Below are 25,009 nucleotides of genomic sequence, written 5' to 3'. Positions count from 1 at the left end.
ATTACCAGTACCAGTATGGGCCTGTAGGTGTCGACCATCCCCCGCCCTCTCTCAAGCCAGGACCTGCTGGAGCGCAGCAAGCCAGTGATTCCCTTCTAGGTTAGAATTAACCATTGAAATCCTAACTTGTTATACAGTGCACATGTCTGAGTATCTGCTTATCTTGTCTTGCCTGAGTTTGGCGCAGTAAAGAAGATGAGTTTATTCTGCAGCGGATTCCTAGACATGACTGAAAGTCACATAAGCATGTCCACCTTAACAGCCTCGCTAATTGTAATTACCAGGAGAACGTGCATCAGGATCGGCTGTGAGGGATTTGCGCTCCGCCATGTGGAACATTGCATCCCGTGCCCACCGCTATCGACTATTTGTACAGGGAAAGCCGCGGCGTATTAATCGCCTATAGGTTTCGGCTTCCGTCCCCTGATCCTGCAGCTGGACCTCCGCTTACTGATTGCAGCTAATGAATAGATCCCTGTGTGAGCGGACGGCGTTTTCCTCTACGGCGGAACGTTCTGATACGGGAGTGAGTGATATATAACGCTGCGTCGTGGAGCCGACGGCCGGCGTGACCGATGCTCAGGGTATGCGAGCGGACGTCGTGACCCGTCGCTGCTGAGCCACAGGTGAGGGGTGCCTGCCTGGGGGACGCTGCATGTGATAGCGGGGGTGCTTAGCGCAGGGCCTGGAGCGGATCGGGGTGCCTGTCTCGGGGTGCCGGAAGCGATCGGGAGTGCGGGCAGTCTCCAGCGCAGCTGGGGACCGGCGGCACGCTCGGAAGCCCCACATGTTATACATAGCGAGACGGGTGTGCAAGCCACCCTGCCTACCTAATCACCGTAGCGACGAGCTCGACGCAGCCGATCCCCCGATCCTCCAGTGACGCATGCCCTTCTCTGGCACCAACCCACAAGCCGATTCGAAATCGTTCGAACCGACAAGTGGGGGGAGAAGGGCCAGGTTTAAATAGTGAACGCCCCGCCTCCCCTCACACAAATGCGGCACTCTTAATTGCCTACCACATAACATACTCACCTCATCCGTTTGAGCGCGGCCAGTGTGATGATGTCATCACACACCGCGGGATCTTCAATGGAGATGGCTGTGATGGACTTTTCGCGCTGACAGGTGAGTATTTTTTTATTTATTTTTATTCCCTAAAGGTCCTAATTTTTTATCTCAGATGCCGCAATCAGCGATGAGAAGATCAATGACAGAGGGCGGCGCAATCGACATTCCCCGTCATTGCGCCCTCCACTTACATAGAAATGCGCTTCATGACAAAGTAAATTTCTTTCTCAAATTCGTTGAAGCAGCCGAATCAAGGTTTTCATAAAGTTGCTCATCTGTATAAGTAAGTATGGCTCCTTTCAGTGATATATGGTAAATGAAATCCCATGTTAGTACCCTTCAGGTAGGTTGTCTCCTTTTATATTTTTTGTCAAAATAACAACCAATACCTTATATGTTTATCAACTTTTGCAGTCTGACCTTGTGATGTTGGTGGAGCATGGATTGTCTTTATGAGATATCCCCTTTAGGCCTTTTTCACACGGGCGTCATGTTTTTGGCCCGGATAAGATGCGGGTGCGTCGCGGGAAAATGTGCGATTTTTCCGCGCGAGTGCAAAACATTTTAATGCGTTTTGCACGCGCGTGAGAAAAATCAGCATGTTTGGTACCCAAACCCGAACTTGTTCACAGAAGTTCAGGTTTGGGTTAGGTGTTGTGTAGATTGTATAATTTTCCCTTATAACATGGTTATAAGGGAAAATAATAGCATTCTTAATACAAAATGCTTAGGACAATAGGGCTGGAGGGGTTAAAAAAATATTTTTACAATTTTTTACTCACCTTAATCCACTTGTTCGCGCAGCCCGGCTTCTCTTCTGCCTTCATCTGTGAGGAAAAGGACCTGTGGTGATGTCACTGTGCTCGTCACATGGTCTATCACATGATCCAGCACCATGTTGATGGATCATGTGATGGACCATGTGATGTGCGCAGTGACGTCCCCACAGGTCCTTTTCCTCACAGATGAAGGCAGAAGAGAAGGCGGGCTGCGCGAACAAGTGGATTAAGGTGAGTTAAATAATTTTATTTTTTTTAACCCCTCCAGCCCTATTGTCCTAAGCATTCTGTATTAAGAATGCTATTATTTTCCCTTATAACCATGTTATAAGGGAAAATAATAATGATCGCTCGGTTCCCCATCCCGATCGTCTTCTAGCAACCGTGCGTGAAAATTGCACCGCATCCGCACTTGCTTGCGGATGCTTGCGATTTTCACGCAGCCCCATTCACTTCTATGGGGCCTGCGTTGCGTGAAAAACGCACAAAATAGAGCATGCTGCAAAATTTATTTGATTTTAAGATCCAAATCACAGTACTTCCTTCTAAGGTCTCTTGCACATGGCCGTTGTTCGGCCGTTCCATGCATTGGGGACCGCAATTTGCGGTCCCCAATGCACAGGCAACATCCGTTCGGCTGCCATGACGGATCCAGACCCATTCAACTTGAATGGGTCCATGATCCGTCCGCACCGCAAAAAAATAGAAAAAGTTTTATTTTTTTGCGGTGCGGAGGTATGGACAGAAACCCCACAGAACCCACAGTGGTTCCATGCATACGTTCCGCACCGCAGCTCCGGATTGCAGACCCAGTCAAGTTGATCGGTCCGCATCCGTGATGCGGGGAGCACACGGCCGGTGCCCACATATTGCTGACCTGCTGTTTGAAGGCCACAATACGGTCCACAGCCGGCAACGACCGTGTGCATGAGTCCTAACACACAAAGGGATTTTCAGCTGATTGAGAGGGATGTTCAGAGTTGGACCCCCACCCATCTGATATTGATGACCTGTCCTAAGGATAGAATAGAATATTCATTTATAACTCTGTATGTGGTGCCCTACCAAATTTCTTCTGTCCCTCACCATGTATAATTTCTAAAACTGGTGTCTTCATGTGGCAGTGGGGCCTTTGAGCTTCCTCGGGGACCGTAGCCCAGATGAGACTGCAACTCCAAAAGTTCAAACTAAATTTATTCTACAGCCATTAGACATTCTGAAGTAAAATTTTTCTATGAGTTTACTACATTGGTTGGAGACGAGTAGACCATGTCAAGGCATGTCCACCATTGTTGACAGATAAAAAGATTAGATTTAAGGAATTCAAAAGACAGACATCAATACACCTTTCAATTCTAAAGAAACCATTAAGTTAATTAACAGAATACGTTCATTTACTCAGAAGTGTGATGATATTCTTGTAGTTCCAATAAAGGTCTATTGTCAGGTACCAACAACTATCTGGTAAAATGTTGGCACAAATGAGATTTCTAAATCCCAACTTGTGTCTGGAAAAAAAAGGATGTGGAAGGTTTTTTGTTTTTTTTTGTCCATTGTCCTGGATACGAACCCATGAACATTGGCCACAAGTCAAGGTCTTTCTGCCTTGGGTGGTAATACCCAACACCATCATGGGGCCCACTCCACATATTACATGATGGCCAATTTGTCAGCCATTTTCCCTTAGACTTCTCTATAAGAAATAAGAGTCCAAATAAAAACATTGTGTGACTAACACCACAATAAAAAAAACTCATATAAAACCACCAGACTTTCATGGTGTTTTTTGCAAGCCAAAAACTGCAAAGAAAAAAACGTAGCGGTTGTCTGTGGTACTGAAGCCCAGTTTTATTAAAATGAATGGGGCTGACCTGCAGTACCAAAAACAACTTGTGGTCAAGAGTGGTATTGTTTTTAAAAAAACAAACAAAAAAAAACCAGCCATGTTTTTGTAATCCGGGAAGCCCAGTTAGCAATAGTAAAAATACTGGGAGACCAGTCATTACTATTCTGCTGACTGAATTAGACTTCTGTTTACACACTGCAATGATTATAAGTATAAGACCTGTCTGAGAAGCGATATTTTCAACACGTTAGATTATGTGAACTATAACGGCAGCAATTTCTGTCAATTCCAACTAGTCACCTCAGGTCCTTAACACACAGAAAGTATCACTAGACCTGGTGGTAACTGATCGAAAAGATTCAAAAACAACCTCAGGCCATGTAACTTGTGTCAATATTCTTGTAATGGAGTAATCACCAACCTGTGGCTCCCTTGTTTCAAAACTACAAATCCCATTGTGCCCTGATATCCGCAGGGGGTCAGGTCATGATGGGAGTTGTAATTTTGCAACAGCCGGAGAGCCACAGGATAAGGAAGATTGTTGCAAGGTGTCCACAAAGGACTACAATGTCAGCTATGGAAAACTATCTGGTGAAACAATCTGCCATCCCAAACCTATGTGTATGAATGACCTCAATGGTAAGGTGTGTCTTTTTGCTGATGACACAAAGATTTGTAACAGGGTTGATGTTCCTGGAGGGATACACCAAATGGAAAAGGATTTAGGAAAACTAGAGGAATGGTCAAAAATCTGGCAACTAAAATTTAATGTTGATAAGTGCAAGATAATGCACCTGGGGCGTAAAAACCCAAGAGCAGAATATAAAATCAGTGATACAGTCCTAACCTCAGTATCTGAGGAAAGGGATTTAGGGGTCATTATTTCAGAAGACTTAAAGGTAGGCAGACAATGTCATAGAGCAGCAGGAAATGCTAGCAGAATGCTTGGGTGTATAGGGAGAGGCATTACCAGTAGAAACACGGAGGTGCTCTTTTCTACAGAGCACTAGTGAGACCTCATTTGGAGTATTGTGCTCAGTACTGGAGACCATATCTCCAGAAGGATATTGATACTTTGGAGAGAGTTCAGAGAAGAGCTACTAAACTAGTACATGGATTGCAGGATAAAACTTACCAGGAAAGGTTAAAGGACTTTAACATGTATAGCTTGGAAGAAAGACGAGACAGAGGGGATATGATAGAAACTTTTAAATACATAAAGGGAATCAACAAGGTAAAAGAGGAGAGAATATTTAAAAGAAGAAAAACTGCTACAAGAGGACATAGTTTTAAATTAGAGGGGCAAAGGTTTAAAAGTAATATCAGGAAGTATTACTTTACTGAGAGAGTAGTGGATGCATGAAATAGCCTTCCTGCAGAAGTGGTAGCTGCAAATACAGTGAAGGTGTTTAAGCATGCATGGGATAGGCATAAGGCCATCCTTTATATAAGATAGGGCCAAGGGCTATTCAGAGTATTGAGTATATTGGGCAGACTAGATGGGCCAAATGGTTCTTATCTGCCGACACATTCTATATTTCTATGTTTCTATTAATGACCATATATAAAAATTTGCTTGAGTAATTCCCTTGAAATCTGTTAGGCTTGATGCACATATATGATAGATAGACAAACCTATGAGTGGGCTTGGATGAGTTTTATCTAATCTGTATGGTCACATTAAGAATGGGCAGACTTGCAGATTATTGAACCCTCCAATCCTGTTACAGTCCCCTTGATCATCTTCCTAAAATGTAAGGGTTCCTTTAAAATACCTTTATTGCTGTGCCAAAATGTCTGGATCCAAGCACTGATATGCCCACTGTCCCCCATAACACGGGTACTTGTGTCAACTGAGAAGAGGTCTTGATCGGTCACTCCTCATTACAGTCTATCGAGCCAGTCAAGTGAGAACACCAGAAGCAAAAGACCCTCATTCCTGGGAATTACAGAGTATTAAGTTGATAGGACATACATTTGTTTCAGTGCTACACACTTTAAACCAATGTTTCTGTGGGGATTTGAACTCACAACCATCTACATTAAAGTCAAGAACCTTAAGCACTGGGCTATAGAGCTCAATGCTAGATGTTTCTGTGGGAATTCAAACTCACAGCTATCTACATTAAAGGCAAGAACCTTAACCACTGGGCTATAGAGCTCATAGGTATTGAGCTCTATAGCCCAGTGGTTAAAGTTCCTGCCATTTAAACCAAGTGTATGGTAGAAAGGTAATCATGTATTTTAACAGCAGAACCTGTTTTAACAGCAGAACCTGTTAGAATTTATTATGAATAGTCCAATAAGTCAAGGTTTTGTCTAGAAGATGAGGACTCCTGCTACATGTTGGCAAGCAACAGGACCCATCACCACAATACTGCATCCTACAGACAGTGGTGGTCAAGCCATACAATTGTGCTGAGTCCCCTGACAAACGGGTCAGACAGCACCACAACATTCAACTGTATCTGCATCCTAAGGGCATCAATACAGTTGCAAACAGACAGGAAAGCACCATTGGGAATAGCTATTCTTGGCTGGTTGTCCTGACAGAAGAGCCAGCTAAGAATTGTTATTCCCAGCACTGGTCCCATTAACTATCAGCCTGAGCCTCTACGCCGATGCAGCACATGACATAAAGTCACAACGTCATTAACAGGGAGACATTGTGCCATGTGTACAAGGCACTACCAAGTTTATTAATGTAGATGCATCAGGTGGCAGAGAAGACTTCTAGGCAGGGTTGGACTGGGAACTTAATGTGGCCCTGGAGAAAAACCTAAAAGTAGACCAATGTTGTAGGCGGGTCCAAATTGACAGAAGGCGGGACAACAGAATTAAGACCAGTAATACCTTAGTGCAGAACCAAATACAACAGTGCAACACAAATTACCGCCACCCAGGCCACAGTATGAAACTGTAGAACGATAATACAGTTGAATTTAGGAGGGCACCTGCGTCCACTCGCCAGGTGCATAAGTGCCTGATGCTCCTACAATAATTAATGCTGAGTGCATCAGATCTTTATGTATCTGGCTGGTGGCCAAGAGGAGAGCTTGTGCAGCCCTCTGGGCATCGGCCCACCGGGAAATTTCCCTGTAGGTTCTATGGCCAGTCCCATAATCAATCATCTTGAGTGTCTTGTTACTGCCTGCCATGATGTGTGCAGGTAGTGTTTGCATGTAGCTGTGCATTGGACCCCCAGAAATGAATTTTACTGGACAGCCCTAGGTACTCCAGTCCGACACTGTGCACTGTCACAGGGATTTGTCGCCATTAACTGACATTAACATTCACGCATGCAAATGCAAATCCCAGAACTCAAGACAAAGTGGCTGCATAAAAGTGATAGTAGAGAATGAGTCACATTGTCTCAGACCCTTTCAGTCACTATCACTTTTATCCAGACATTTGCATTTGCATGTGTGAATGTCGGTGTCATTGAGTTCACAGTTAAAGGTTTATACCTACATCAGATATGAGTGGCAGATCACTTGAATATGACACCAATGTTAGATAGGTGAGGGTTCCACCTCTGGTACCAACTCCTATCTCCAGAACAGGCCCCACAATGTGAAGACCATCTCACCACAAATGATCGGCCTGTTCTCTTTTCACTTCTATGGGAGTTCCAAAAGTTCCAAAAATAGCTGAGTGAGCACACTCGGGTATTTTCGGAGGTCCCATGGCAGTGAATAGAAAGTGTGCCATGCATGCATGGCCACTTCTCTATTCGCCACTCTATGGGACTGCCAGGAATAGCTGAGCCAGCACTTGGCTATTTTCGGAACTCTTAAGTGGGGAAATTGGCTTGTACCTCACAGGGCTTTTTTGCCTTCCTCTGGATCAACTTGCAGGATAACAGGCCGAACTGGATGGACAAATGTCTTTTTTCGGCCTTATATACTATGTTACTATGTAGTGGCGAATGGAGGGTGGCTGTGCTTTCCTTCACTTTTGATGGGGGGGGGATCTGTTCTGCAGATAGGAGTGGGTCCCAGAAGTGAGAACCTCACCTATTTGACAAACGTCACATGTAAAATCACCCTCTGATGACGCCCCATATTTCCCATTTACCATCCTCGCACCTTATACTGTATACAGTATCATGGCTTCCACAAGGCTAGACCGGAGCCGGCACAGACTCCTACTCCTCCAAGGTGTGAACTTGATTTCTTAAGATCTTTGTTGCTGAAAGGAAATTGCTAATGTCTTTCTAGAAGCTGACAGGTCGCTTCAACGCTTCCCCATATTAGCGGTGACCCCATAAACACATTGTCGTCACTTGCCGGAGACGCTGCGTTTACACAGCACGGTCCATGATGAGCTATTATTTTGGACAATGACGAGTAAACTAATTAGAAGGATCTTGTTTGGCTCTGGCACCGACATGATGACACTTAAAGACTTATGGCATTTTAATCATGTAAACCTAAATGTGATATTATTTGAATGGAGGTAGCGCATATTGTCTCCAGAAACACGTCAAGCCTATCATTGAATTAATTAGGCCATGTTCACATGAACTCGGGAAGTTTGTTCCACTGGAGGAACTGATTGCTGGAGTTCACTGTATACGGCATAGCCGGATACAACTGGGCACCATCCGATCCCCATTCCCTATACCTGAGTGGTAATATGACTGTCTACGTCCGGTCTTCCTCCGCTATTATTTAATGCCACGCTTGCTCATTTGTCAGATGATCGGCAGCATGTTTACATAGGGCATTGATCAGGAGAGCAATGATCATTCCCCATCATTGGCCCATGAGAAAGGACCCTCACACTTCTGACCCTTGAGAGCACTTGCACACTCAGCCAAGCCAAGTGCACGTGTGTGGTGGTGCTGGGAGGCATAGATGTTTGTCGACCACTAACCTGTAAGACATGCATGGGAAATTGTTAAAGGGCTATTCCCATCACAGATACTTATGACATATGCACAATATATGACATAAATGTCTGATATGTGGGCATCCTTCAATTCCAGTTCCATCTGGTGAGACAGCCGCCACACACAAGAGTACAATGAGCGGAGAGGAGACTGGACATGTGTGTGATCCTATCTCTTCATTTTAATGGGAGATATGGAAATGGCTGGCAAGTGTTGAAAAACTCATATTCCCCTGCACCCGCTGCTTCATTTTGGCCCCTGGGGTCCCTTCACCAGTCCATGTCCTGTAAACTTCCGGATGCACTTAGCTGCATTCACCACAGCAATTTATGACTGGCCTCAGCAGTGACATATCCCCAAAGAGCACATGACCCAGCAATGACGTTCCGCTTGGGGGCACATCACCGCTAAGGCCAAAGCCATGTTCATCTGGGCTTCCTTGGGCTTCTGATTCCGTGCCTCCGCCTCGCAAAAGATAGAACATATCCTATCTTTCACTGCATCTTGAGCATTGCGGACCCATTCAAGTCAATAGGCCTGCACTGCAATGTGAAATGCCCATGTTTTGCAGACCCGTAGCTTGCAGACCACCACATGAGCACAGCGGTCCCACGGTCGTATGAATGGGGTCTAAAGGACGGGGCCTGAAAGTCTGCTGAAGGAATACATGGTGTCATAACAGAACGTCAGGGAACAGATAAGTATCAGTTTTTCAACAGGTAAAACACACTGCCCAAAAGCTGGACAACCCTTTTAAGCCTTAGGCCTCATGCACATGACCGTTGTTTGGGTCCGCATCCGAGCCGCCGTTTTTACGGCTCGGATGCGGACCCATTCACTTCAATGAGGCCGCAAAAGATGCGGACAGCAGTCCGTGTGCTGTCCGCATCCGTTGCTATGTTCCGTGGCCCCGCAAAAAAAAATAGAACATGTCCTATTCTTGTCCGTTTTGCGGACAAGAATAGGCATTTCTACAATGGGCTGCCCGTTCCGTTCTGCAAATTGCGGAAGGCACACGGGCGGCTTCCGTTTTTTGAGGATCCGCAGTTTGCGGACCGCAAAAAACGGAATGGTTATGTGCATGAGGCCTAATTCAGTATCTTGCATCAGTATTTTTAAACCAACACCCAGAGTGGCTCCAAATCTTTCCAAGGCTTCCCTTGCACACATTTTTTTTTTTTGTGGAATTACAGTTGCAAGAAAAGTATGTGAACCCTTTGGAATGATATAGATTTCTGCCAAAATTGGTCATAAAATGTGATCTGATCTTCATCTAAGTCACAACAATAGACAATCACAGTCTGCTTAAACTAATAATAATAATTTAATGTTACCATGTTTTTATTGAACACACCATGTAAACATTCACAGTGCAGGTGTAAAAAGTATGTGAACCCCTAAACTAATGACATCTCCAAGAGCTAATTGGAGTGAGGTGTCAGCCAACTGGAGTCCAATCAATGAGATGAGATTGGAGGTGTTGGTTACAGCTGCCCTGCCCTATAAAAAAACACACACCAGTTCTGGGTTTGCTTTTCACAAGAAGCATTGCCTGAGGTGAATGATGCCTCGCACAAAAGAGCTCTCAGAAGACCTACGATTAAGAATTGTTGACTTGCATAAAGCTGGAAAGGGTTATAAAAGTATCTCCAAAAGCCTTGCTGTTCATCAGTCCACGGTAAGACAAATTGTTTATAAATGGAGAAAGTTCAGCACTGCTGCTACTCTTCCTAGGAGTGGCCGTCCTGTAAAGATGATTGCAAGAGCACAGTGCAGACTGCTCAATGAGGTGAAGAAGAATCCTAGAGTGTCAGCTAAAGACTTACAAAAGTCTCTGGCATATGCTAACATTCCTGTTAGCGAATCTACGATACGTAAAACACTAATCAAGAATGGATTTCATGGGAGGATAGCACAGAAGAAGCCACTGCTGTCCAAAAAAAACATTGCTGCACGTTTACAGTTTGCACAAGAGGACCTGGATGTTCCACAGCAGTACTGGCAAAATATTCTGTGGACAGATGAAACCAAAGTTGAGTTGTTTGGAAGAAACACACAACACTATGTGTGGAGAAAAAGAGGCACAGCACACCAACATCAAAACCCCATCCCAACTGTGAAGTATGGTGGTGGGGGCATCATGGTTTGGGGCTGCTTTGCTGCGTCAGGGCCTGAACGGATTGCTATCATCGAAGGAAAAATGAATTCCCAAGTTTATCAAGACATTTTGCAGGAGAACTTAAGGCCATCTGTCCACCAGCTGAGGCTCAACAGAAGATGGGTGTTGCAACAGGACAACGACCCAAAGCATAGAAGTAAATCAACAACAGAATGGCTTAAACAGAAGAAAATACGCCTTCTGGAGTGGCCCAGTCAGAGTCCCGACCTCAACCCGATTGAGATGCTGTGGCATGACCTTAAGAAAGCGATTCACACCAGACATCCCAAGAATATTGCTGAACTAAAACAGTTCTGTAAAGAGGAATGGTCAATAATTACTCCTGACCGTTGTGCACGTCTGATCTGCAACTACAGGAAACGTTTGGTTGAAGTTATTGCTGCCAAAGGAGGTACAACCAGTTATAAAATCCAAGGGTTCACATACTTTTTCCACCTGCACTGTGAATGTTTACATGGTGTGTTCAATAAAAACATGGTAACATTTAATTCTTTGTGTGCTATTAGTTTAAGCAGACTGATTGTCTATTGTTGTGACTTAGATGAAGATCAGATCACATTTTATGACCAATTTGTGCAGAAATCCATATCATTCCAAAGGGTTCACATACTTTTTCTTGCAACTGTAGATTCAGCCGTATAAAAAAACTCTACGAAATTCATGGCTATGTGTGAAACCAGCATTTTTTCTGTGTAGGCTCCACTGCTCTCTCTAATTAGAAAAACTGATCAAAATATTGCGGTGTGAATGAGGCCTTAGGCTGAGTGCACACATAACCTCTTCCTGTGTTTGTGCTGTAAAACCAAGGAAAAAAAAAACATTCCACATATCTGAACGGGATGCAGCGGATGAGTGTGATTTTATTAGCTCTTTTCAGAAATGTGTGGAGGATTTTCATCATGGAAATTTTAGCAATAACTCTGCCATGTGTGAACATATCCCGAGGATATGTTCACACGCAATGGGTTTCATTTGGATTTAATCTGACACATATTTCCTAGAGGATCCGCTGGCAGCAGTCCAAGGCTGGCACTTGGATTTCTGATGTAAATTAGCAGTTTAAATGGACATAGATCCCCATGAGGATGAGCTCCATTGTCATTGACAACGATATGGCAGCCGCCAAAATGTAGACGTGTACATGAGCCCTCAGAAAATAAATAAAAATCTCTTGTCTTCCTCATGTGTAAAAATTTTTATAGGGATCAATACAAATCGCAGGTGCATGAAACATGGGAGTCATTTGCAAAATCCGGTAGTTGCAATGGTCGCAATAAATCGCATAAATCGCTCTGTGTGGCAGTGGTGTAACTCTAAGGCAGGGGTGCACAACCTGCAGCCCCGGGGCCACATGCGGCTCTCGATACCATTCTGTGCTGCCCTCAACCATCTGGTAAAAGACATGTATGTCTATGTCTTGTGGCTGCTCACCTGTATCTTTCATGTATTCTCCCATTAGCTGGGAGTACTAGAAGGGTAAATAGATATTTATGATATATACTGTATGTACAATATGCCCTAAATATAGTATTTCAGTTGGTAATACCCCTTTGCTAATATGCCATTTTCAGCCCTTGGAATTGGTTCAGGCTGAAAATGTGGCCCCCAAACATAAAAGGTTGTGCACCCCTGCTCTAAGGGCTCATCCACACATGCAAATAGCGGGTCCGCAATATACAGGCCCCGGCCGTTGAATGGGTCCGCAAGCCAGAGGCACGGAACCCCACAAAAGCACTACGGAGTTCTTCCCTGGGGTTTCTCGCCATGCCTCCGCACCGCAAAAAAATAGAACATGTTTTTGTGGTGTGGACGGATCACGGACTCATTCAAGTTGAATGGGTCGGGATCCGTCTGCGGTAGCCGCACAGATGTTGCCCGTGCAAATTGTGGCCCCCAATGCATGGAACGGCCATGTGCATGAGACCTAAAATGCATCAAAAACAAGTAAACAAATGTGTGAACGGGGCCTTAAAGGGAAATTCCAGCTATTACATATTGATGATGACATATCCTCCAGATAGATTATCAATATCAGATTGGTAGGGGTTCAACACCCGACACTCCCAGCAAACGGAACTGGGGGCAGAAGGCTCGCGCCATTGTTTAGTGTACTGCAGCTCAGCTCCTATTGAAGAGTGTCTTAAAGGGATTCTGTCACCAGAATGAACCCTATTAAGCTAGCTGACCTACTTTTATCTATGCCCCCGTTCAGGGCTTTTTTTCTCAGAGAAAAGGTGGTGGAACTCAGCCCCCCTCCCCTGGCCACGCCCCTACCCACCCCTAGGACCGCCCCCTAAAACCGCCCCTTTAGAGAACAGGGATGCAAGTAAAATTTGGGGGGACTATAAAAGTCCAGCCCAGCAAAGAAACCCCCCAGATGGGGATGGCACTGTTAATGGGGGATCTGGGGATGGCACTGTTAATGGGGGATCTGGGGATGGCATCCGCAGATCCCCCATCCTATAACAGTGCCATCCACAGACCCCCCCATCCTATAACAGTGCAATCCACAGACCCCCCATCCTATAACAGTGCAATCCACAGACCCCCCCACCCCATAACAGTGCCATTCACAGACCCCCCATCCTATAACAGTGCAATCCACAGACCCCCCCCCCCCACCCCATAACAGTGCCATCCACAGACCCCCCATTCTATAACAGTGCAATCCACAGACCCCCACCCCATAACAGTGCCATCCACAGACCCCCCCACCCCATAACAGTGCCATCCACAGACCCCCCTTAACAGTGCCATCCACAGACCCCCCCTTAACAGTGCTATCCACAGACCCCCCCCCCACCCCATAACAGTGCCATCCACAGACACCCACCCACCCAATAACAGTAAAATTTGGGGGGACTATAAAAGTCCAGCCCAGCAAAGAAACCCCCCAGATGGGGATGGCACTGTTAATGGGGGATCTGGGGATGGCACTGTTAATGGGGGATCTGGGGATGGCATCCGCAGATCCCCCATCCTATAACAGTGCAATCCACAGACCCCCCCATCCTATAACAGTGCAATCCACAGACCCCCCCACCCCATAACAGTGCCATCCACAGACCCCCCCATCCTATAACAGTGCAATCCACAGACCCCCCCACCCCATAACAGTGCCATCCACAGACCCCCCATTCTATAACAGTGCAATCCACAGACCCCCACCCCATAACAGTGCCATCCACAGACCCCCCCACCCCATAACAGTGCCATCCACAGACCCCCCACCCCATAACAGTGCCATCCACAGACCCCCCACCCCATAACAGTGCCATCCACAGACCTCCCCTTAACAGTGCCATCCACAGACTCCCCCCTTAACAGTGCCATCCACAGACCCCCCCACCCCATAACAGTGCCATCCACAGACCCCCTCACCCCATAACAGTGCCATCCACAGACCCCCCCACCCCATAACAGTGCCATCCACAGACCCCCCTTAACAGTGCCATCCACAGACCCCCCACCCCATAACAGTGCCATCCACAGACACCCACCCACCCCATAACAGTGCCATCCACAGACCCCCCACTCCATAACAGTGCCATCCACAGACCCCCCCACCCCATAACAGTGCCATCCACAGACCCCCCCTTAACAGTGCCATCCACAGACCCCCCCACCCCATAACAGTGCCATCCACAGACCCCCTCACCCCATAACAGTGCCATCCACAGACCCCCCACCCCATAACAGTGCCATCCACAGACCCCCCTTAACAGTGCCATCAACAGACCCCCCCCACCCCATAACAGTGCAAACCACAGACCCCCCCCCCACCCCATAACAGTGCCATCCACAGACCCCCCCTTAACAGTGCCATCCACAGACCCCCCCCCCCCCAACACTGCCATCCCCAGACCCCCCCCCCCCATTGCCGCTCCAGTACAGTTATAAAATGTGTAAAATTAATAATGATTCTATTCACGAGGCCCCCTCTGTAGTAGAACATTCAATATATCCATCCTACTCACAGGGCTGTTATTGTAATCCAGGCCGGCCGGGCAGACGAGCGGCAGCGTCACTGACTGACGTCACGTGCCTGCGCCGCCTGCTTCATTCATAAAGTAGGCCGGTCAGGCACGTGACGTCAGGCACGTGACGTCAGTCAGTGACGCTGCCGCTCGTCTGCCCGGCCGGCCTGGATTACGATAACAGCCCTGTGAGTAGGATTGATATATTGAATGTTCTACTACAGAGGGGGCCTCATGAATAGAATCATTTTTAATTTTACACATTTTATAACTGTACTGGAGCTGGGGGCCGGAGCACAGTGAACGCACCGGCCCCCAGCTCCTCCTCCCAGTCCCTCCCCGCTGGTGGCGGAACGCCGTTCCAGTGCGTTCCGCCAGAAAAAAAGCCCTGCCCCCGTTACACCAGAAATATAACTTTTATAATATGCTAATTAGCCTCTAGGAGCAGGGGGGGGCGTTGTTCCTGCTCCTAGAGGCTCCGTTCTCCCACCTTTGTCGCCTCCCTCCAAGTCCTGGTTGACAGGGCCCGGCAGCGCTCGCATCTGTCTGCCAGCCTTGTGCTCTGGTGAAATCTCACACCGTTCAGCATTCGGTGCAGGCGTGGTGAGGGAAAGACGCTCGCAGGCTGACAGCTTCCTCACCGCGCCTGCACCGAATACTGAACGGCGTGAGATTTCACCAGAGCACAGGGCTGGCAGACAGATGCGAGCGCTGCCTGTCAATCAGGACTTGGAGGGAGGCGACAAAGGTGGGAGAACCGAGAACAACACCCCCCCCTGCTCCTAGAGGCTAATTAGCATATTATAACGGTTAGATTTCTGGCGTAACGGGGGCATAGATAAAAGTAGGAATAGGCTAGTTAGGTTTAGCTGACATTAGCACATCGCTAAAGTCAGCTAGCTTAATAGGGTTTAATCTGGTGACAGAAACCCTTTAAGGCTGTATTACACCAGCCGATTCTGCAGCCAATTGTCGGGAGGGAATCGTTCCTTCCCGGCAATCGTCTGCTCGCTAGCAGAGGAGACCGCTGCCGTTACATGCAGCAATCTCCTCCACTGTATGGGGAGGAGCGATCATTATGCCATCGCTCGTCCCCATGCTGTCTAGTTATTTGCCAGCAGCATATCATGAGTAGACAGCACGATCTGCTGCCGGCAAAGCATGCTGAAAGATCACGATTGACTGATAAACGAGGGTTTGCTCATTTATGGAGTAATCGGCATCAGTATTAGACTACCAGATGATGCGGTACTTTTAATGCTTATTAGCGATCATCTGGCAGAAAATCTGGCAGTGTAATACAGGCTTTACCCTGGCATTTTTTATTGTGGCTACACAACAGGAGGAAATTTATTAAGACTGAAGTTTCATATGCTAGTCTTAATGAGAAGTGCACTAGAGAAAGATGTGCTAAAGTTATTATGAGGTGCAGATCTCCTAGTAAATTTGGTGTATCTCCCAGCAGTCCGTGTTCCAGGAAATCAAGTCTACACCAGCTAGGAGCTTTTACTTTTTGTTCCTTCTGGATCCAATTCTGCTCTTAAAAACTGTATCAAAAACTGCCACAAAAGTTGGGCGTGACACCATCTTCACTGGAGCACCTTAATCTTACCGATAATGTCCTGTTTTTATTGCTCGATTCCTATGCAGACTCCACTCAAAGTATGTAAATGTTGTCATTGAGTCACAATTACACCCCTATCAGGCTGAAGTGTCTACACAGAGACAACAAGTCCCTCTTTGAAGACACTTAAATATCACTACTTGACTTTCTTCTTCCAATCTGTTTACATAAGTGAAGCCCTGCCATTTTGCTCTTTATCATTGAGCTGTTTATGTGGTTAGTGTGGTGCCAGTTTACCCAGACAACCATTTACTTTGCTAAAATAGGTGCTTGTAGGGGGAGGGGTAAAGATCCCTTGTTGGTTAACCTCTTCCAGCCTGGATGAGTCAGACCAGACAACTTAATGTAGTAGTCTGTAGGCATGGAAAAGGTTGAAATGGAAGGTGTGCCATTGAATTCTTATCTGGAGATCACTTGAGAGGGCCAGTTCTCTGTACAATTAAGCTTTTGATCTAGTTCATAAAAACATCAAGCTATTGACTTTGAAATGCACCCAGCTCACATTTGCTGTCATTCTCAATGGCCGTTCCCTCATTTCCTATGTTACCCCTTCCTTAATAAACCACATTAACATTATTGCCTACAAACACTACCTGGCTCCAGAGATCAGATAAACGTGTCTGTTTCCCTAGCCTTTTACTGTTTCAGGAACTTGTATGATATGCCCTACAATTTTTTAAATGTAGGCCCCCAATTTAATATTGCATTAGTCCAAAACGTATAACTATTTCTAAGGTCCAATTAAGTATTAGGCACAAAGCAGAAAAAAAGATTACTTGGACCAAACAGAAAGTCCTCAGAGATATCCAATTATTTCATTATACTCAAGGTTTCTACTGAAAAAAACTTGAAGCCTTCTGATTACATTTCTCCCGATCAGTCTGCGTCTTTAATATCATTTCGATGACTCCAGCATCTTATCTTCAAACAATGAATCCCAAAATGGCTTAACAGCAATCATATAAGACTATCTAATCCTAAAAAGGTACTGATTCAATTACTTGACAGTTCTATCATGAGAGGCCAGCCTACTAGAAATGAACTTGGAGCCAGTAACTTCTGAATTGAGGGATTAGGAGGATGTGACAGTCTCCTGACAATGGAAATTACAGTAACACCCAATGAGCCTATTGTTCTAGACAGTATTATAAGTGTTGGCTCATTAGACCCTACCTTGGACAGAGGGGCTTTAAATATGCCTGAGAGACCATGAGAAAGGTCAGTTGCACATTGGAGGAGGAAGTTGAGGAGACCTCAGACCTGGAAATGGAGAAGAGAACTTATACAGTGGAATGGCTTTCAGTAAGCAGTCACAGGAACATGACCACTACTCCTACTACTCTTCCCACAACGGACTTATTAAAATGTAGGTTGGGACAAACTTTTCCCTATGGGAAGGAACATAAAATCCCATCATTGCCATCCGGAACTGAGAAGCTGAATACAGAAAGCGACTTCAGTGACAAAGAAAATCCAATTGACAACAAAATTGCACTTTATCAAGGTCCAAGCAACCTGCAAGACCAATACGGTAAGACTATTTTCATTGGCCATTAAGTAATATTTATATTTTCTTTTGTCATGGAAAATATAAAGAATAATATAATTTATTTAACCTCTTCATGTGGTTTATAGCCCCTTTTATTGTTGGGAGATCCTTTTATGCATAGTTATAGTTCTTCCTACTCGTCAGAACTTTAAAGACCTATGGTTGCATGTGTAGCCTCACTGTTCTAGAGTAGCCGTTCACAACTTGTGTCTCTCCAGCTAACTCAGCACCACAACTCCCAGCATGTCTTGCTAACCTCATCTGGAAGTTGTAGTACTACATAGGTTGGAGACCATGGTGCCAGATACTGCCAGCGGTAACAGGATATACAGGTGAAACTCGAAAAATTAGAATATCGTGCAAAAGTCCATTTATTTCAGTAATGCAAATTAAAAGGAATTGCATTAATGCAGCTTAAAATTAGAATTTTGTAAAAAGGTTCAATATTCTAGGCTCAAAGTGTCACACTCTAGTCAGCTAATTAGTCCATATCCCCTGAGCAAAGGGCACCTCAAAATTGTGACTTTGGGGTTTCATAAGCTGTAAACCATGATCATCCAAATTATAACACATAAAGGCTTGAAATATCTCGCTTTGCATGTAATGGGTCTATCACATATGTTAGTTTCACCTTTTAAGTTGCATTACTGAAATAAATGAACTTTGCACGATATTCAAATTTTTCGAGTTTCACCTGTATATTGACAGAATATTGACAGGGCTAAGTAAATTGGTGGCAGATAAGTATCTCGTGCCTTTGGCCAGCTTAGCAGCCATGGACTGTCTTCATACCTGCATAGGAGGCTCAGTCGCAGATTCCATCACATTTGCTGGAAAAATAGTGCTGCATGCAGCTCAGTTCTTTTTTTTCCTTGCAAAATAATGGACAACCTATCAAAACCCATCATAAGTCAATGGGAACTATTGGCCTTCAATATTGGCAGTTGTGCATTAGATGTATCACAGCTAGAATTCAGTTGTTTTTTTTTTTGCAGAACTAGGATTGCATAACAAATCTAGCTCTGCTACAGTCCACCAGTACATAACTTACTAGTGCAATATAGATTAAGTGGGTATACAGCAGTATTGAGTATATACATATAGAAAGTATACAGTGGTAATACTGTAGTGCAGTGCTCTCTAACCTGTGGCTTTGTGATAGTTTAAAACTACAACTCTCAGCATGCCCTAGCTGCCTTCATTTATATAACTTCTAAAAAGTACAACCTGTTGGGAAAAAAATCCCTCTCCATTATCTGAATTTCTTTATATATATTTACAGGTGCTTCCATATCTAGAAAAACATTTCAGGAGGTATCTGCCAATAGAACATGTCCTGTCCTAGAGACGTGTCAGCTCTCTGACTCTGACAGTATGAAGAGTCCGGGGTCTATGTCTGAGGAAGAGTCTACATCTAGACCTAGGACTAAGTTCACTGCGGAGCAGCTGCAGGATCTGGAGAAGAGCTTCAAGGAGCACCGCTACATTGGTTCCAGCGAGAAGAAGAGGCTGTCCAAGGTGCTGAAGTTATCAGAGACCCAGGTAGGATTTCTAGAGATGATTATAGCCATTCTTGAAGTAGTATGCATGTCTTAAGTTTTATAGTTTATCCAACTGTGAACCAATAGGTGTTTACAGGTTGAAATAAGTGCCTTGGAAGGTTCAAAGGGTGATCATAAACATTAGATTAATGTCAGCCAATTTTGGGCAGACCTCTACCATCTAATGTGTACGGGGATGTTCCAACTGTTCCTTGACTGAGAATCTTAGGAGAAAGATGGATCGGGCTGCTGAATTTAAAGTGTAGCTTTCATTCTTTTTTTTTATTTTTGTAATGTGCAGGGGCAGTGATACTGATCATTTTTGTAATATACTTTAATTACTGAAATTGTACATTTCTATCAGAAAAACAGCTCTAAAGTGGCCCATTTTCAGCCTTAGCAACGCTCCTCTGTCTTCTGTTTACATAACTGTGGAGACTTGCTCAACATTGACTGTTATGTAAACAGAAGACAGAGGAGCATTGCTAAGGCTCAAAATGGGCCACTTTAGAGCTATTTTTCTGATAGAAATGTACAATTTCATGAATTAAAGTATATTACAAAAATGGTCAGTATCACTGCCCCTATACATTACAAAAATAAAAAAAAGAATTACAGTTACACTTTAAAACATGCTTGATACTTTTGTTCTCGGGGTGTGTGTTGGGGGTATTCCATTCCCGAACCGAGCATGTTTCTGTATGGAGAATAGCTGTCAACAAGTGATGGTTAGTCCACTAAAGAGTCCTATATGATCCTTAATGGATGTTCTGGCCTCACAGCTTATTTATACTCCTGTCTTCTTATTCTCTTCTAGATTAAAACCTGGTTTCAGAATCGAAGGATGAAGTTTAAACGTCAAAACCAAGATGCAAGAGTGGAAGCTTTCTTCTCTGGGATGTACCTTCCTTATTACAATTACTCAGACTTTCAGGCACCCAGTTGCTCCGTACGACCAGATCTAACAATACCGTTCACCTCTCCGGCACTAGTTCATCCTTATGGAGCACGACCAACAGCGGTCATGAGGCCTGCACTTCATGCCTCACCCATCACCTCGGCAAACTTCGGATCCTACCCATGCCCTCCTATGCTGGTACGCCCTATGATTAACGAGCCAATGAGCCACAGATACACTCCATATTAATTTCCTGGCTGGACTTTCAATGGACAACTAAAACAAACAATGCACATAATTTATTGTAAGTTATTTTTATTATTGCTGTATTTTTTATTGGTTTTATAAATTTTATAAAGTAGAATATAAATAACCAATGCTTTATCACGATAATGTGAACACAGCTCATTGGTTGCTGTAATGAAATAAATAGAATTTTAAGGTATAAATTTAAAAAGTTAAAATAAATTTATTTGAAATCCAGTTCATGTTTTTTTCAAGTGCATTGGTGTCCAAAGGCCCAGCTGCCACGTACGAAGACATAATTATAAATGGCTTAGGAAAGACGGGGACAATTATACATTTTGCTTTGGGTCCAGTAACACTTCTGCCGGCAATCTGGTCATTGTTACAGTCATGTATGATTGTAAATGGGAGAAGGGGAAGGTGTAATTACCAAAATGTGCCAGAATGTTATAGCAAAATGTGCCCATGTACATGGCGTGCCCCAAATTTTTTTTCAGAATTCTTGTAGAAGACATGAAAGTGTTGAAAAGGGTGATGCACACACTTCTCTCGCTTCGTTCTAGAGATCATGGGGGTCTCAGCACTCAAACCTCCACAATCAATACCTTCGATATGTCTCTATGACCTATCAAAAGTTTTCTAAAAAGTTAGTAACTCTTTAAGATGAAAAAGTATTCATACACCTGGGTTCACATCACATTTTTCCCATCCGTTTAACGTATACAAAAAACTTATATGTTAAACGGATGCCTCAGACTGATGCCATACAGTGGCATCTGTTCACCATAGAGTTTCCATTGTAAAAAAAAAAAAAAAAACATACTTTTTTTACCGCTGTAAAAAAAAAGTATACTTTTTTACTGGACTCTGCAGGATACAAGAACAAGGACTGCTGCATTTTTGCGTCCGTTTTTTGTAACATATATGTCAAATAGAGGCATAAAACGTGATGTGAACCCACCCTAAGATGGCTGCTAGCTAAACACTCATTCGCTCGTCAGCTAGCCCCACCTCCCATGTGTTTGATTTAGCCGAGCATGCATGTGTTCTCAGTAGAGAGAGTGGAATATTCCACTGCCAGACACCTACCAAGGACAAATGTACTGACATGGTGGAATCCAGAACGCCCAACCCTTCTGTTCCCCACCATCTGCAGGCGGGGGAGAGCTGGGAGGCCCCCGTGCACATAAGAGCCAGCCCTGCCAAAATTGGTGGACTTGGCCAAAATATCAACAGTTCCCACACATACAGTATATAGACACATAGAGAATGTAAAATACATAGTACATGCCATCCCGAATGGGATCACTATAAATACAATAAGGTACAATGATGAAGATACCCAAAATAATGTCAACCCCTTCCCGTCGAGCGATATACATGTACAGCGCTGGGTGGGTCTTTAAACATGGTGCCCGCTCTTGAGCGCAGTGGGCGCCATTGCCTGCTGTTTTTAATACTGACAAAAAAAACACATACATTTTTTTTTTCTTTTTATTGCTATATTCTGACCACTATAACTTTTTTTGTAGTTACGTATACGGAGCTGTGTGGGAGCTCAATTTTTGCAGAGCGAAAGTTTCAATAAAACATTTTGGGTTGTGTATTACTTTTTGTTCCCTTTTTATAATTTTTTTTGGGGGAGGTGAAGAGACCAAAAAAATTAATCGCCCATTTTAAATTTGTGCTGTATAGGATTCATATTTTTCTATTTTAATAGTACGGATGTTTTTGTACACGATGGCCATGATGTTTATTTTTTATTTTAATTTTGTGGAAAGTGGGGTGTATTTTTTATTTTTTTTACATTTGCCGCAGCCAGGGTCTCCATAGGAACATATGTGCCACAGCCTTGCATCATTCAGGAGGACTGAGTCTGCCACACACAGTATCCGGCTCCCCTGATCCCCTCTAGGGTGATGTCTGACCACGGTATCTGAGGGGTTAAATGTCTGTTATCGCAGACATTAGCCCTGGATGTCTGCTGTTTAAACACAAGAAAAACTATACAAGTGTGGCATGTCCATAATCATACTGTCCCAGAGAATGAAGGTAACAGGTCAATTTTACCGTATAGTGAACACTGTAAAAAACCAAAACCTATAAAACTGTGTCAGAATTCCTTTTTTTTTTTCCAATTCCACCCCATTTGAAATTTTTTTATCCAGCTTTTTACTACATCATATGCAATATTAAATGATGGTATTAGAAAGTTCAACTTGTCCTGCAAAAAAACAAGCCCTTGTACGGCTATGTGAACAGAAAAATAAAAAAATTATGGCCCTGGAAAGTCTAGGAGTGAAAAACAAAAATTCAAAAATCGACCCAATCAGTATCCTAAACCGATAGTAAATAATAATAATAATAATAATAATACAACAAAGCCCCAAACACAACACTCAGCAAATATAGACCAAAGGAGTGCACGGAAATAATGTGAAACAAGTGTGGGGTGTTCCTGTGTGTCCTCCCTTGAAGGCTACATGCACACGAACGTTGTTTGTTTCCGTGTCCGTCCCGTTTTTTTTGCGGATAGGGGGCAGACCCATTCATTTCAATAGGTCCGCAAAAAATGCGGACAGCACACCGTGTGCTGTCCTCATCAGTATGTCCGTTCTGTTGCCCTGCAAAAAAAATTTAACATGTCCTATTCTTGTCCGTTTTAGGCATTGTTATAATGGATCCACACAAAAAAACAACTGATGGCATACGGATTTGCGGACAGCAAAACACATACGGTCGTGTGCATGTAGCCTGATCGGAATCCTTCTCTTCACCTTTCACATTACGATGCCGGCTATGTATGGAGGCCTTTAGGCCAAACTTCAACCTCCTTAAAAGGGTATTTCCATCTCAGACATTGATGTTATTTTGCTAGGATCATCTCTGGACAGCAAAGGAATGAGACCCATCATTTGTGTCTATTGAAAACTCAGACATTGATGGAATATCGCTAGGATATACCGTCAATATCAGGTAGGATTCTGGGTTCAACTCTCCAAAACGGGGGCCTTGAAGTACAGGAGAGTGCACCATGCAAACGTAGCCAGCCTTCATTGACCTCTATGACCTATGAGAGTTCCAAAAACAGCCAAGTGCCAGCTTGGCTATTTTAGGAAGTCCCATAGCTGTGGATGGATCTGTCTCATTCCTTTGCTCTCCACATGTCTCAGATATGAAGCACCTTTCTTTCGAAATCACTAGTGACACCTCAACAACAAATGAGGCCTATAGATCTGGAAGAACACCGACACCAGCAGCGTAATAACAATGTCATATTAACACCTGGTGATTCAATACCCGCTGCTCCTCCAGTCACCACCGGGCTCACACCTCACTCATATGCTGAGTGGTGACACCTCTCTGTTCAGTACTTCAGCAGGTGGGTTGGAGTTTTCACACCTTCCAGCTTAGTTATGGTAACTAATTCACATAATGTGAAAGAATAACGCCTCGCCGTACAGCATCTCCATTACCACAACAATAGCGGTATTCGCACCTCACTAAACAATACCACCTGTGAGAGTCCGTCCCCAGTTATGTATTCAACATTTTTTCTAGAGATATTCCTCAGGATCCACTCCTATCAGTATTGTTACTATCTATCTATCTATCTATCTATCTATCTATCTCATATCTATCTTTCTATATTATATCTATCTATATACAGGTGAAACTCGAAAAATTAGAATGTCGTGCAAAGTTAATTTATTTCAGTAATGCAACTTAAAAGGTGAAACTAACATGAGATAGACTCATTACATGCAAAGCGAGATATTTCAAGCCTTTATGTGTTATAATTTGGAGGATTATTGCTTACAGCTTATGAAACCCCAAAGTCACAATTTTGAGGTACCCTTTGCTCAGGGGGTACGGATTAATTAGCCGACTAGAGTGTGACACTTTGCGCCTAGAATATTGAACCTTTTCACAAAATTCTAATTTTAAGCTGCATTAATGAAATAAATGGACTTTTGCACAATATTCTAATTTTTCGAGTTTCACCTGTATGTATCTATCTATTGAAAATGTAGAGAGGCTGAGCACTCTACACCTGGACCACACAAAGATGAAGTTCGCCCTGGATAAGAATATTGAACTCATCCGAATATTTAATACTCATCTTTATTAGGTTTTAAAAATATATTTTCATATTGGGTGTTCTGAATGTTTTATACAATGTTTTATATCATGTTTTATACAATGTTTTATATCATGTTTTATATCACGTTTTAAAAGTTATATAATATCTACTCATATAATGTATATATATAGCAGTGAGGGATTATAAAATATACTTTTTCTGAAAAAACGCATTTGCGGTTTTTAAACCGCACTAAAACCGCATCAGAAAATTTGCATAAGATAATGACAGCACTCGATGGTAAATATTAAAAGAGGATTA

General features: G+C 43.9%; 1 protein-coding gene across 1 annotated transcript; it reads left to right on the top strand.

Annotated features, from left to right (window-relative positions):
- The first annotated feature begins 17,579 nt into the window (after nucleotides 1–17,579).
- LOC121005500 (homeobox protein vex1-like) lies at nucleotides 17,580–20,607 on the top strand. Its single transcript, XM_040438268.1, has 3 exons — nucleotides 17,580–17,901; nucleotides 19,202–19,461; nucleotides 20,278–20,607. Exons 1-3 carry the CDS (start codon nucleotides 17,580–17,582, stop codon nucleotides 20,605–20,607), a joined length of 912 nt encoding a protein of 303 aa, XP_040294202.1.
- The last annotated feature ends 4,402 nt before the right edge of the window (nucleotides 20,608–25,009 follow it).

This window comes from Bufo bufo, chromosome 6 (genome assembly GCF_905171765.1).
Source record: "Bufo bufo chromosome 6, aBufBuf1.1, whole genome shotgun sequence".
Lineage (NCBI taxonomy): Eukaryota > Metazoa > Chordata > Amphibia > Anura > Bufonidae > Bufo > Bufo bufo.
This window is presented reverse-complemented; position numbering and strand designations above follow the sequence as displayed.

Coding starts and splice junctions, on each gene's coding strand:
- LOC121005500 (XM_040438268.1), top strand. CDS start 17,580: ATGAGAAAGGTCAGTTGCACATTGGAGGAGGAAGTTGAGGAGACCTCA. Junction 17,902..19,201: donor CAACCTGCAAGACCAATACG/GTAAGACTATTT, acceptor ATATATTTACAG/GTGCTTCCATATCTAGAAAA. Junction 19,462..20,277: donor TGAAGTTATCAGAGACCCAG/GTAGGATTTCTA, acceptor ATTCTCTTCTAG/ATTAAAACCTGGTTTCAGAA.